The sequence below is a fragment of the Narcine bancroftii genome, chromosome 8 (genome assembly GCF_036971445.1).
Source record: "Narcine bancroftii isolate sNarBan1 chromosome 8, sNarBan1.hap1, whole genome shotgun sequence".
In the NCBI taxonomy this organism is placed as follows: domain Eukaryota; kingdom Metazoa; phylum Chordata; class Chondrichthyes; order Torpediniformes; family Narcinidae; genus Narcine; species Narcine bancroftii.
The window spans coordinates 161156588-161170893 of NC_091476.1; the positions used below are offsets into that span (position 1 = coordinate 161156588).

The window sequence follows — 14306 nt, forward strand, 5'->3', positions numbered from 1 at the left end:
TTGTCTAAATTGTTTCTCTGCAGATTCTGAACAATTAAAATCATATATTAATTTTATGTATAGAAAAAAAATAAATTGTGGACAATCAACTCAAAACGAATGTTCACCAGATAGACCTAGCAGCAATCCTGCTGCTATATTTAGCAGTTGCTTAAAGAGAAACAGGAATCTTAAAAGTTTTGAGGACACCAATTAGGGCAATCCTCCCTCATGACCTTTGCAAACATGTTGTTTGCTCGCAACAATTTGAGATGCTTTTTATCCCCCCCCTCTTGGATCACATTCCTCCAACTCTAAACCTGAGGGGCATTCTGGACAAGTCGATGCAGGTGCATCGAGGCGGGAAGTCGCCAGGCCGCCCCGCACCAGCAATAGGGAAGTGCGTCGAGAGCGCGCGAAACCCCGCCAACGATCTCTTTCTCCACACTTCCGGCCCTTCCTTGCAGCTCCTCGGAGCCATTTTCTCCATATTAGGAGATCGCGGCATCCGCTCGCGCTGGGTGTTGTGGGTCTTGCCTCACTTCCGGGGGCCACTTCCGGGAACCGGGGCCGCAATTTCGCGCTGACGGTGAGGGAGCGTCCCGCTCGGTGTTTTCAGACCGTCCCCCCGCCAGACATTTTGACGGAGTTTTTTGGGAGCTCCCGGGCGTCGCTCAGCGCTCCTGTGTATTTCGGTTCGTATGTTCGGGGCGAGGGCGGGCGACGAGGTGGGGCTGGAGTTTCCATTGTGAGGGGAAGGTGTGGGGAAGGAGTCTCCAAACTTGTCCTGCCTGTTCGTGGACAGGGCGTATCCGTGTGATTTCTTTTCAGGGGCCCCTCCAAAATATTACAAGGTGACTCTGGCGACCAGATTTGGAGACCAGAGACGGAAATGCAAAAGTTTTCATGTCCATTGCAGTGATCATCTCGGGGGCAGCTGAAATCAATTCCGCTTTGCCGCACAGGAGAATGAAATCTTGGTTGACTCGATTAAAGTGAGGCCAGTGCAGGAAAGTTCCTTTCATAATTAACCAAGAAGGTTTCCAACTTCGAGGGACGAATAAGTTGGTTGTTATCTCAACCTACCAGCTCTCTTATGAAATCAAGGACTTTGCAAACTGAATTGTTTGTGGCAACGGAAGCATTTAAAAAGTAGCACTCGAGGTCATTGATGAGTTTGAAAGTCCATTAAATCTCAGGAATCTTGAGTTTAGGATTGGTGCCTTGAGAGAAAGTTTTGGTTGGCATCTTCTAAAGTTCTACAGGTTATAGAATTGCTCCTGTGGATTCAGGGTGAGTAAATAGAGGACGGAAACATCAGTGGAGGGTGAGGGCTGGGCAGCCAGAAGATTGATGTAATTACGACACTTTGGGGAAAAACCAGCACGAATGTTTGATTAATTAGGTAAAGTTTTTAAGGCTGTGACCTATCCAGTGGAGAAGGGAAGATCATTAGTCTTCGTGAATTTTTATTTTGGAAAAGGCAATCAACAAGGAACTGGGGAAAATATGCAGTTATGATTAAGAAATGGTTATTGGACCAAAGCAGCAGAATAAATGACGCCTTCAAAAATCATTAAAGAGCTTGATAGGGTGATTACTTGGAGGATGTTTGCTCAGTTTAGGAATCTAATATCAAGGAGATGAGAAATTAGAGGCTGATTAACCTTTGGAATTTTCAACTCCTGAGGGACAGAAAGATTTGGTTATTAAGTGAATTCAAAACTATTTATGATGTTTTATAATGGTTGTACTTAAGAGTTTTTTCCCATTGTCTGATTAATAAAGATATAGAGGGGAATCAAAATAATTGTTCCATTTAGTGTATTTGGGATGCTGACAGTAATAAAGGGCTGAATTTCCTGTTCATTATATTGGTCTCATTTATGATATAATTTGTCAAGTTATTTTTTTTCTTCAGTGAAAATCAGCTTGATTATGGTTTGGAAGTTCACAGCTGCTGTTAGTTCAATGGATTTAAAATGGATTAAATTCTGACAAAACAAACCTTTCTACTGACATGTTAAAACTTGATTCCCTAATTTGTTTTTGGTGGAGATTTTATTTGTACATTTTTGGAATTGTGTGATGTTAGTAAAGTCAGCAGTACTGCTGAATAGATTCTTTCAGCAAGGGGCTATGACGAGGATAGGACTGAGAGTTGACAAAAAGTTAGTATCCCCACAAAGGTGTTGGAGTGCAGTTCCAGCATTTGAACTCTGCAATGATGAAGGAGCTTGTGATGTATTTCTGGGTCAGATTGGTGAGCTAATACCTGATGTCTTCTCGTCATGTTTTAGTTCTGTGGAGGTTCATTTTCAAGGTTTTAAAATTCTTCAACTGAAAACTAAACTTTTAATTGTCATTATTGCCTTGTTACATGTCTGTCATGCTTTAACATTGCTTAGTAATTCAATCATAAATGTGCAATGTTTTGCAGGCTAAAGCAAGTAGTAGCAAGTCTTAAGGCTGTTGAGTGGTCAAGCTTCTCTATCATCCCTGTCCTATCTTTTTCTCTGTCACCTCTGAAACATCTTTTTCTATATCATCTCTCTCATATCTTTTTTTATTTTGGGCAGGTTGATGTCAAATGCTGTTTTAAAGAGGATAGATATATTTTGAGCAAAATTTTCCTTTAATTACACAAAATAATTGAATGTTGGTACAATTCTGTCAATCATTTCTACAAATTATAAAACAGCTTGTTCAATAAATTAGAGAAACACAATAACTTGAACCTTGAGCAAACAATGAAAAGCTTGGAAGAACTGAGCAGATCAGGCAGTATCCATGAAATGGCCCAAAATGTTGAGTGATTGTTTCTACCCATGGATTTGTCTGATCCACTCAGTCTCTCCAGCTTCTTATTGTTCATTTCATTGTTACCTTATGAACTTTTCCAGAAGACAAAAAGTTTGTGATCAGAAATCATACTGTTTAAATGAGATGTGGCAGATGAGAAACAATGTGGCAAAAACTTCTGAACAAAAGCAGAGCATGTGTAATTGATTATTCCAAGCAGGACTGTTTAATTGTTGAATTGTGAAAATACAGCAGGACTGTGCTTAACAGAAACATTTTTCTTTCTTCAGTTGATTTTTTGATGTTCAGTGAAGATTCTTGAGAATCAAAGATGAATGCCAGTTTTATTTTTGTGTTTCTCTGAACATCAATGACATTCAGTTATGGAATCTGCAATAATTAATTTATTTCACTGTCCTGGGTATTTTTGTATCCCCATTAGCAACACTGGTGTATTTTAAAAGGGAAAATGAGTATCTGGCATTAACACATACTGTTTCTGAGAAATTAGTATTCTTGTATCTGACTTAGCAAAAATGATTGTTGTTCTTTGCTTATTTGCAAAGCACTTTTTAGGTTACCTGAACTTGCGAAGAAATTTTGATGGTTTTGTATCTTTTCCCAGCCCAGGATAATGCTTATCAGCTGTCAATCTCAACCCTGTTCCTCCTCAATCCTCATTGGTAGAGATGTCCAGGAAGTTTCAAGGCCCATGTCTAAATTGTGCTGATCTGTAGAAGTCCCAGGAATTCAGCTAGTCTTGGTATCTTGGTTAAGATAAATCAGCTATATTTCTAATGGTGGTGTAATCCTCACAATTATATACACAATAAATACCTGAGGCATAGGAATGTAGCAGTGTTTTGAAGCATACTTGTCAAAGAATCAGTGAGCTTTTTGAGTGATGTTTCCTGTTATGTAGCATTTTGTGTTGGATGGTCAAACATGTGAATCAAGAGTAAATGTAAACCACTCAGGCCTCAAGATGGCTCTGTAACTAGAAAAGGTCATTGCTGATCATATTGAAACTTTAGCTTAGCATTGAAGTCCATCTATTCTTTAAATGTTTTGCTTAAAAAGGATCTTGTCTATTTTGCCTCAAAAGGTTAATTCAGAGCCTGCTTCCGCTGTCCTCTGAGAAAGAGCGTTCCAAAGGTTCAGATCCCATTGAGAAATTAAACCTTGTCTGTTCAAAAATGATTCAATTTGTAGTCCTGTGTCTTATCCCCAATTATTTTTATGACAACAGCATGTTTCGCAAACCTGTCTTCAGAGCTGTTGCCCAAGTTATGATATGAATTGTAAAAAGTTGAAGCCCAATATAAATTCATATAGCGCAATTCTGTTACAGCACAAGTGACCGGGGCTCAAATCCTGCACTGACTAAAGAGTTTGTCCATTCTCTCCGTATCTGCATAAGTTTCCTCTAGGTGCTCCGTTTTCCTCCCACCCTTCAAAATGTATCGGGGGGGGGGGGGGGGGGTGTAGATCGATTGGATATAATTGGGCGGAACAGGCTTGTGGGCCAAAAGGGCCTACCTATTTTCTGACAACTAGATAATCTTCTTTTCTCACTAATTCATTGCAACCAGCAACATGAGTAGTTATTTTCTGCAATAACTTTTGTTTTCAATCATGTACTGTATATAGCACACTTGCTGGTTCCCCTTTATCCACAGTATATTGCTTCTTCAAAGAATATTAGTGGACTCCCAGCAGGTGTTCTAACAGACTGAAAAAATTAATATTCATTCAATGCATTTTGTAAATAGGTCATTCTTTTTAAAGTTGTGGCTATTTAGTTCAGACTGTTTTGGACATTGTAGCGAGATGCAAGTTCAAATAAAGAAATACTTTTTGTCTTAAGTCCCAAGTCTATTTTAAATGAGTCACTTCCTGTAATTGACTTTTTGGTTTGCTGCACAAACTTTTGAACCTTAGTCTTAAAATGCTTATATTGATGGTTCTCAGAATGGATTGCACTGATGAAAAATGGATAACCATGTAGTTTTAATTGCTACATTTATGTTAATAGAATAAAATATGTATCATGTCTTCTCTGAACAATGTTCTGTGCTTATGGAAAACTTTGGGGAAACTCTGTTTAGTGTATAGATTTACTATGTAGAAAGCTGTTGGTAGAAACCCAAATTGCCATCATTTTTTTCAAGCGCAAGTTCATTGAAATTTTGTTGCTGAATGTTTTTACCCATCTTCACCAAGGGTTGCTTTGGAGAATATTTACTTTTACAATTTTAAACTTTTATTTATAATTTTATTTATTTCTTTCCTCGGGTTTTTTTGCAGTTCATTGGGTTGCCAGTAGCTTGAATCCCTGGATACAGGCAATTTTACTGCATTTACGTTGTGTGATGTGTAAAGAAAATGAGGCTTTACTTCAGCTTGTTATGAACCCCAGGAGGTCCTTGAGGCTTGTTATGAGCCCAGAGGACCCATAAACCCAGCAGCAATAGATATTCACTAAGACAAATGGTTACTTAAAAGTTGTTTTTAATTATCCTTAAACATGCAAACAGAATCACACTTTAACTTATCACTAATGACTTAATGAACCTAACTTAACCCCCTTCTAATTCTAAGTGCTCGTGTATGAAATGTGTGTCTAAGTTCAGAAAAGTTCTTTGATTCACAGTCCAATCTCACCTCATTCCTCCAAGTTTACTGGTTGCAGGCAATTCATATACTGTGCACAGAATTTAACATTTATGAAGTTCACCAGGCTTTGGTGCTTGAAAGGTAAATGGTTACCCCTCGGGAAGGTTCTTGTCGGTTTTCAGAGAGAGATTTGTTGTTCACTGGACACCCACAACTGATGCCTTGTAACCAGCCACTTCAGTGTCTTGCCAAAGAAACTTGCTCCATCAGGGTTTTCCAGATGATAACCTCTTTCTTTCGGTCACCACCGAGTTCCTTTTTGTTTCACTTGTTTCAAGTGAAACATTAAGCAGCCGTTCCTCTCCTCTTGAATGAACCACAAGGGCTTTGACCAGGCTGAACTAAGCATTCACAACCCATCTTCCAAACGGGATTTTTCCACAAGCTTTCCAGCTTGTCCTGTTCCAGTCCCGGCTGCTGCTGCTGACTGTAAAACTGCAGAACTGAATTCTCGCTCTCTGAGAAAAAACTTTTTCTCTCTCTGCTTGCAGAACCAAATGACCCTCTTAGAACAGCAAGTTCCACTCCAGACAGCCTGCGGCTCTGACTAGTTGTTTCATCTGTTCCCTTTTTGTAAACAACAATCAATTAGTAAAGTCTCTTGGGCACTCTCCAAAGCTTTTGCAAAGGTTCTTGGACCCAGCCTGTCTAGCATGAGCAGAGCTCCAGTATTTTAAATAAGATCTGACTTAAAGTGTTTGTATGTGACCTACACTAAAAAACCTGCCCCAATTTATCTCCCAAAAACATATCTATAATCTTTTGCAGGCCCCTGTTGAGAATGGCTGGTTTTGAGTTATGTTATCTAGATCAACTGGGAAGGTAAACAAGGGAAAAGCTGGACATGCAAAGTGGTGCATATTGAGAGGTTAAACCAAACCAGGGCTCAGGGGAGTACCAAGACCTTGGGGCAATGATGTATAGTTCCCCAAAAGTAGTAATATTGATAGGCACAGTGGTGCGTGGTATGCTTCCCTTATCAACAGAAACATTGAGTTAAGTCAGGGCATCATGTTGGTTGGGCTGGACTGAGTGTTTTGTGCAATTCTGGCCACCATGCTATCCAAGGAAGAATGTGATTGAGCTAGACAGGATGCAGAAAAGATTCACAGGCAACATGATTAGTGTAGCAGTATTACAGCGTCAGTGATCTGGCTTCCAACCCGGCACTGTCTGTAAGGAGTTTGTATGTTCTACATGTGTCTGCATAGGTTTCCCCTGGTGCTGTGGTTTTCTCTCACCCTTCAAATCATACGGGGGTTATAGGTTAATTGATGTGTTTGGGGATTGTGGGGTCGTGGGCGAAAGGATGTGTTAACTTGTATGTAATTTTTTTAATGTTTCCTGGGCTGGAATGATGAGAAGAAACAAAATAGGATAGGGTTAAAAAAAGAATTGCAGAGAATATGCTGGGACTATTTTCCCAAGAAGTTCATAAAATTATGTGGAGCTATTATAGGGTTGATAACCAGTCTAAAATGAAAATGGTCACACAATGTAGGTGCTGGAATTGTCAATATTACACAATGCGTGAAAGCATAGATTGTGAAACGAATGTTTTCGCCACAAGACTAAGCAGCGGTCACTTTTTACCAATACTGTCATATGCAGGTACATCTGCAGCAGACAAGTTGATGAGAGAAACCTTCTCACCATCTACTACAACCCTATTTAGGATCTGACTTCTTGGACTGTCAGCTCTTTGGTGATCAACATTGAAGTATCCATTCACCGTACCTTGTACGTTTGCCACTGGCTGAGAAAGAACAGTGGTTTAATGAATAAGAGGCTTTGTTGTGTTTGTAACAAAAATATTTTAATTTGTCCCATATTATTTCTTGATAATGCCCTTCTCTGCAAATACTATTATTACTATGTACATGTTAAAGGTTTTTTCAATCACTTTTATTGGCAAATGTAGAAAAAATGGCTCCTAAAAATGTAATTAAAATACAAGAAAAATACTTATTAACTAATCTTATTCAACGTCAATGGAGAGTTCTCTCCTCCTCCTCACCCCTTTCCTTTCTCGTATCAGAAGTCTCTTTGAACTGCATCATCCTTTCACTTTTTCAACTCCTATTAAGTTTGCCCACCATCTCCTGATGTCTTACTTTGATTTTGTGTCTCAGGCTTTTGCAGATGTTGTTCTACTTTTATTTCATAAAGCCCCAAATTATTCAATTTTTTTTCCTGAAAGTTTTTTTTTAATGAGGAGTTGGAATTCAATTTCTAATGAAGGCTTGAAAATATACCTTTATCAAAAATAGTCTAGATCAACTTTGCTTGGAGCACAGTTTCTGCATACACTACTTACATTAGTGAAAACAAGGGAACATTTGCTGTGCATTGTTTTATTTGTTAGTAACGTGTAGCCAATAATCTTTGCATCAATTATTGGAAAAAAAGTCAACTATTGAATTTTTCTGAAAGGTTGTGCTACACATGGATGAGGTGACATTTGAAACCAATATGTCTTCTTCAATAATATTTGATGCATTGTTTAATAATCCTTTCTTCCTTTAGTTTTGAACAATGGCAAACATGGAAGCTCTTCTACAGAGACTGGAGAAAGCTGTGTTGCGTTTGGAGACATTGGAATTATCTGATAGAAATGGAGTTGGTTCTGTTGATGGATCTGATGGTAATGAAAAATGTATAGTTGGAACATTATAAAAGATTAAGTCTTGCCTCCACTTTATTCTGTGATTGGATAATATCTGATGTGTGTCCACATTGTAGCTGCTATGAAATAAGTTGTCTGATCTGACTGGCCGGAACATTCAAGGGCTAACTGATGGAGAATGAGTAGTTGTTTTACATGGATGCTATTGTGTTAGAGTGCAGATCATGTATATAATGAATAAGATGGTTAATGATGGTCATTGAACGTTTTGGTTCATTGATGGCAAAATAGATCATTACGAAAAAATGAATATGGAAGCTGAACAGTTCTTTGCATCCTAGTTAGGGGTAAGATTTTAAAAATCTAGACTAATGGATTATTAATTTCTTGTCTTCTGAGATACCTGTGCTTGTGCAGTATATGCTATAATAGTCTACATCCCCTTTACTAGGCTTTCTGAGCTGAAACATTTAAAAAAAATTGAACTATTTGTTCTTTCATATTGAAAATGTTAAAATTAGAAGTTTTCTCCTGCAGAAGCACCACTTGTTTGGAGCCGAGTCCATGGCAACGTGAGCCATGATCTTATTGAATGGCTGAGCAGACTTGACTGGCCAGATGGCCCTTTCTTATGTTCTTGTGTTTATATGAAAGAATCCTTGTCAATTAGCATACATTTTTAATCCAATTTCAAATGTATCTTTATCTTACAAATGTATATGTATTCATTTTGTACCAAAAGATTCTACATTAATGGAAAGATGTGGTTGAAAAATCTTGAGGGACCCTGATCCATTTCAAGCACTGAAGAATTTGTATCATATGCATGCACCAAAACTAATTCTATAGAATGAAATCCATCATTATACACTCTTCCAATTCTTCCCAGTTTATTGCAAACCACTTCTATCATCAACTGATTGCATACATTACATGCATACTTATCCAGATGTTTTACAAAAATAAGAGATTGGATATACCCATCTCATGCATAGTTGATGGTGTCTCCTGGTTCTCTTCTTGCTGAGAATCAGACACTTTGTTCTGTTCCTGAACAGAAATAATAATCATGTATTTTGTTATCTTGTGTATCCAGCTCAAACTTTCTCTGTTAATAAGGGAAGCCTAACTTATCATTTCTGTCTGAAACTATAGAAATGAATGTGGTCAAGTTCCACAGTATCTAGTCAGTTCTCCATTTTGTACCATAAAAGTTCACTATCCTTCATTTGTAAAATGTCCACTTATATATTACTTGTCTTAACTGTTGTAATGTTGCTTTCACCTTGGCTACCTCTAATGGTGTTTTTGCTTCTCTGCAGTGGTTGCTCCCTTTGTTGAAGCATTTGATGAGCTTCTTGCTGGGCCAGTAGCAATGTATTATAAACTAAGCAAAGAAATTGGTGGAGATGTTGAGACACATGTGAGTAATTTGTCTTTGTGATTGATTTAATAGGAAGCTAAAATATTCCTGATAATGTGGCATAAGGAGGTGAAGCACCTCATCCTTAGGATCTTTTTTAATATCTATTGATTTTGTACTATATTGTATTTTTTTCAAACTGGCAAAGACTGGTGAAGTTCCCTTCATTAGCTTTATGGAAAAAATAGGTTTTAATCATTTTGCTTTGATCCTGTTGTAAATGAGCCAATTCAATTCTGAAGTCAATTGAACTCTCGTGGATACATCTTTTTTTTAAATTTTTATTTTTTCACATTATGAACCATATTAATCAAAATACACACCAACATTTCCCTCTTGAATATACACAGTGTCATTTTCTCTCCTGTTCCCCCCTCCCTCCTTCCCACCCCCCTCCAAACCCATTAAACGTTCAACATATACAATGCAATAAACCCATTAAACAATGTCATCACACAATGAAAATAAACAAGAAAATTGTGTCATCTACTTTTACACGCTGGGTCAGTTCATTTTGTCGTCTTCTCATTCTATCATTTTAGGGGGTGCAGGTCCATGGTAGGCCCTCTCTGTTGTGTTCCATGTATGATTCCCAAATTTGTTCAAATATTGTGACTTTATTTTTTAAATTATGTTATTTTTTCCAATGGAATATATTTATTCATTTCTATGTTCCATTCCTGTATTCTCAAGCTCTCTTCTGATTTCCAAGTTGATATTATACATTTTTTTGCTACAGTTAAGGCTATCATAATAAATCTTTTTTGTGCTTCATCCAGTTTGAGGCCTAATTCTTTACTTCTTGTATAACTTAGAAGATCGATCTCTGGATTTTTTGGTATGTTGCTTTTTGTGATTTTATTTAATACCTGATTGAGATCTTCCCAAAACTTTTCCACTTTCTCACATGCCCAAATTGCATGTACTGTTGTTCCCATTTCCTTCTTACAGTGAAAACATCTATCTGATACTGTTGGGTCCCATTTATTTAACTTTTGGGGCGTGATATATAGCCTGTGTAACCAATTATTGTTGGGTAACTTTTTTAATATATCTTGTATTTCCTCTATTTCAAATGGTTTTATCAATTTGTTTTGCTCCTCTTCTTGCAATTTCGGTAGTTCAATTTTAGCTAGAAACTCATCTATTTTGTCTTCTTTCCCTTCGTTCTCAGTTCGGTATAATTGCTTGTAGAATTCTTTAAAGTTTTCATTGATCTCTGTTGGGTTATATGTAATTTGTTTGTCCTTTTTCCTTGATGCCAAATCAGTTCTTTTAGCTTGTTCTGTTTTAAGTTGCCAGGCTAGTATTTTGTGTGTTTTTTCTCCTAGCTCGTAATACTTTTGCTTTATTTTCATTATGTTCTTCTCCACCTTACAAGTTTGTAATGTTTTGTATTTTATTTTTTTGTCCGCCAATTCTCTTCTTTTTGTTGGATCTTCCCTTGTTGCTAGTTTTTTTTCTGTACTTACTATTTCCCTTTCCAGCTGTTCTATTTCCCGACTGTAGTCCTTTTTCATCTTGGTTACATAACTTATTATCTGCCCTCTGATGAAGGCTTTCATTGCATCCCATAATATAAATTTGTCTTTCACTGATTCTGCATTTATTTCAAAGCACATTTTAATTTGGCGCTCAATAAATTCTCTAAAATCCTGTTTTTTAAGTAGCATGGAGTTTAATCTCCATCTATATGTTCTTGATGGGATGTCCTCCAGTTCTATTGCTAATAACAGGGGTGAGTGATCAGATAACAATCTAGCTTTATATTCCATTTTCCTAACTCTCCCTTGGATATGGGCTGACAACAGGAACAGGTCAATCCTTGAATATGTTTTATGTCTACCCGAATAATATGAGTATTCCTTCTCCTTTGGGTGTTGTCTCCTCCAAAAGTTGCATTTGGCTACTTTGTTCTTTCTGCTAGTCTTTTTTCCAGTTTTATCCATCTTTGAATCCAAATTAAGGTTAAAGTCCCCTCCTATCAATATATTCCCCTGCGTATCTACAATCTTAAAAAAATTTGCATAAACTTTTTGATCCTCTTCATTAGATGCATATATATTGATCAAATTCCAGAGTTCTGAATATATCTGACATTTTATCATCACGTATCTCCCTGCTGGATCTATTATTTCCTCCTCTATTTTGATTGGTACATTTTTATTGATTAATATAGCTACACCTCTGGCTTTTATCATATTTTTAACCATATAACCAAATTATATGATGCTGCCGTTACATGTCCTACCCTGTCTCTCCCTAATTTACTGTGTTCCACTTCAGTTACTTCAAAAACCATTTAAGTATGTTTGAACCTAAATAGACTTGTGTGAATGAGAAAATGTTTTTTAAGTAATCAGTATTTTTCTTTCTCTCTGCTTAGGCTAATATGGTGAATGAAGCTCTAAAGTTACAGCGAGGATTCCTGGTGACTGCTTCCCAATGTCAGCAGCCTCCACAGGTAGGTAGATATCTTTCTGTAATAGTTGTCCAGTTAGAGTAATTGTATTTCCTTTGTTTTCAATGTTTTATTACGTGCTGTATAGTACATTCAATTTCCATTGCAGAGTTAAACATTTCTTTCTGCACTCAGTGGGCCATGGATAGTTGGTAGCAACTGGTCAGTGTTGAGTCTTCCCTTTTAATTGCAATATTTTGCATTCTGATCATGGATTCTGATACTTGAGTGCAGTACTAAGGGAGTATCACAATGCCTTGTGTACAAATATTCAGCTGAGACTTCTCAAATGGACATAATATAGGCCTTGTTTTGATGAAGAGTAAAGGGGCTCTGATCAGCATTTACCATTCTGTGCAAGTTGATTAAATGGACATTGCTATTACTATTTCTGAGACTTTGAGTTTCTAAGTTGACTTCTGTTTGGACCATGATTCTTATATTTAATGTCTGTTAAATCCATTTCTAAAATTATGTTGGCTACCTCAGTATACCAGAAGTGTGTAACTTTTTCCCTCTTGTATTCTGATTAACAACTGATTTCGCCACTCTGAATCACATAATTGCAAAAGCGAAGGGGGACATTTTGTTGCTTTGGGACTATATTATGCAGTTTCAATTCTCCTGCAAATTCTATCAATTCCAGATCTATATGATTAGTCCATCAACGCTGTTATTCTACCATCTCCTTCTATTCCTGCAAATTATTTCTTTAGCTAAATATTTAGTTCACTTTTGAATGCTGTAGTTGAATTTACGTCCATTACTACCTCGATGGTAGATTCTGGATTCTTGCTGTGTTTTGTTCAACTATATTTAGGATCTTGTGCAAGTCATCTTCATCTAGCTTTTGACACTTCTGACAGGAATAGATTATCTTTATTGTGTTTTTGCCCTTTCTTTTGGTGTATGCTGAAATCAATATTCTCTTTTAATATCCTCTGTTCCAAGGACAATAAAATTCATGTGTCCCTATCAGCCAGTAATTTTTTTTTATCAATTCCTGTACCTTTCTGATCAAAAAGCCATTTTAAATTGTGTAGCCTTGTTTGCATTGCTTTTGTTTTTTCTATCAAAATACAATACTTCATATTTCTTGGCTTTAACTTTAACTTGAATCAACCTATTCCACCAACCTGTTGTTTTAAACTATTTTTATCCTCTCATTTCACTTCACTTCCAAGTTGTATAACAGCTGCAAATTTGGAAATGCAGTCACCTTGGTAGGAATAATTAGAGAATCTTTAATTTATTGTGTTCCACTTCAGTTAGATGCGTATTTTTTCTTTTTTCAGTAAACTTAATAGCCTCTTCCTTTTGATTTGGTTATGTTTTCCGTTAATATTTATAGTCATATAGTTCAACATGGCCATCTCATACTCTGTTTACATCTCATTTCCACTTCCTCACCACCATCTTTCCCCTTTTCCCCATTTTCATTTCTCAGTTTTCCTTTTTTGAACTCAATGTATGAGAACACTTCTAAAACATAAAATACTCCCAAATCTAAAATTCCCTTAACCCCAAGCATTCCCCCCCCCCCCCCTTCTCTGAGTCACCCCTTGTCCCTTGCTGGGCAACCACAACTCCCCGTTCGCAAGTGTCAACTGATTTCGCAGTGACTGTTATTCTCTCCCACCCAACCCCTCAAGAAAAGACTTTTATCTTCACATTAAAACAAAGCTCCGCCTCATTTTTTACCCCCTTCTCTCCCCCCCTTCTCCCTTAGTTCCCTTTTCTTCCCTCCTTTAGTTCTTACTTGTACATTATTTTTACATCTTTATATGTAGTTTGTTGTTGTTCTTCGTTCTTGTTACATCTCTTCATCTCTCTTTCAGTCTTGCAGGCGTTCTGCAAATTTTCGTGCTTTCTTTGGATCTGAGAACAGTCTGTTTTGCTCCCCCGGGATAACTAATTTAAGCACTGCTGGATATCTTAACATAAATTTATAGCCTTTTTCCATAGGATCGATTTTGCTATGTTAAACTCCTTCCTCTTTAGGAGCTCAAAACTTATGTCTGGGTAGAAATTTTTTTTTTGACCTTTGTACTCCAATGATTTTTTGTCTTCTCTAATTTTATTCCTTGCCCTCTCCAATATATTTTCTCTTGTGGTGTATCTCAGAAATTTTCCTGAAATGGATCTTGGTTTTTGTTGTGTCTGTGGTTTCGGGGCTAGTGTTCTGTGTGCCCTTTCTATTTCCATTCCTTCCTGTATTTCTGGCATTCCCAGGGCCTTTGGGATCCATTCTTTTATAAATTCTTTCATATTTGTGCCTTCTTCATCTTCCTTTAGGCCCACTATCTTTATGTTGTTTCGCCTACTATAGTTTTCCATTA

At 37.2% G+C, this 14306-nt stretch overlaps 1 protein-coding gene across 2 annotated transcripts in view; it reads left to right on the forward strand.

Annotated features, from left to right (window-relative positions):
- Positions 1–498: 498 nt before the first annotated feature.
- cap1 (CAP, adenylate cyclase-associated protein 1 (yeast)) overlaps positions 499–14306 on the forward strand; it is a 49993-nt gene continuing 36185 nt past the window's right edge. Inside the window, exons 1-4 of one of the 2 annotated variants that reach the window (XM_069895697.1) lie at positions 499–568; positions 7984–8101; positions 9406–9506; positions 11893–11970. In XM_069895697.1, coding sequence (XP_069751798.1) covers positions 7993–8101; positions 9406–9506; positions 11893–11970 — 288 coding nt within the window. In that variant the 5' untranslated portion in view covers positions 499–568; positions 7984–7992. The other variant, XM_069895696.1, reaches the window with a different exon arrangement.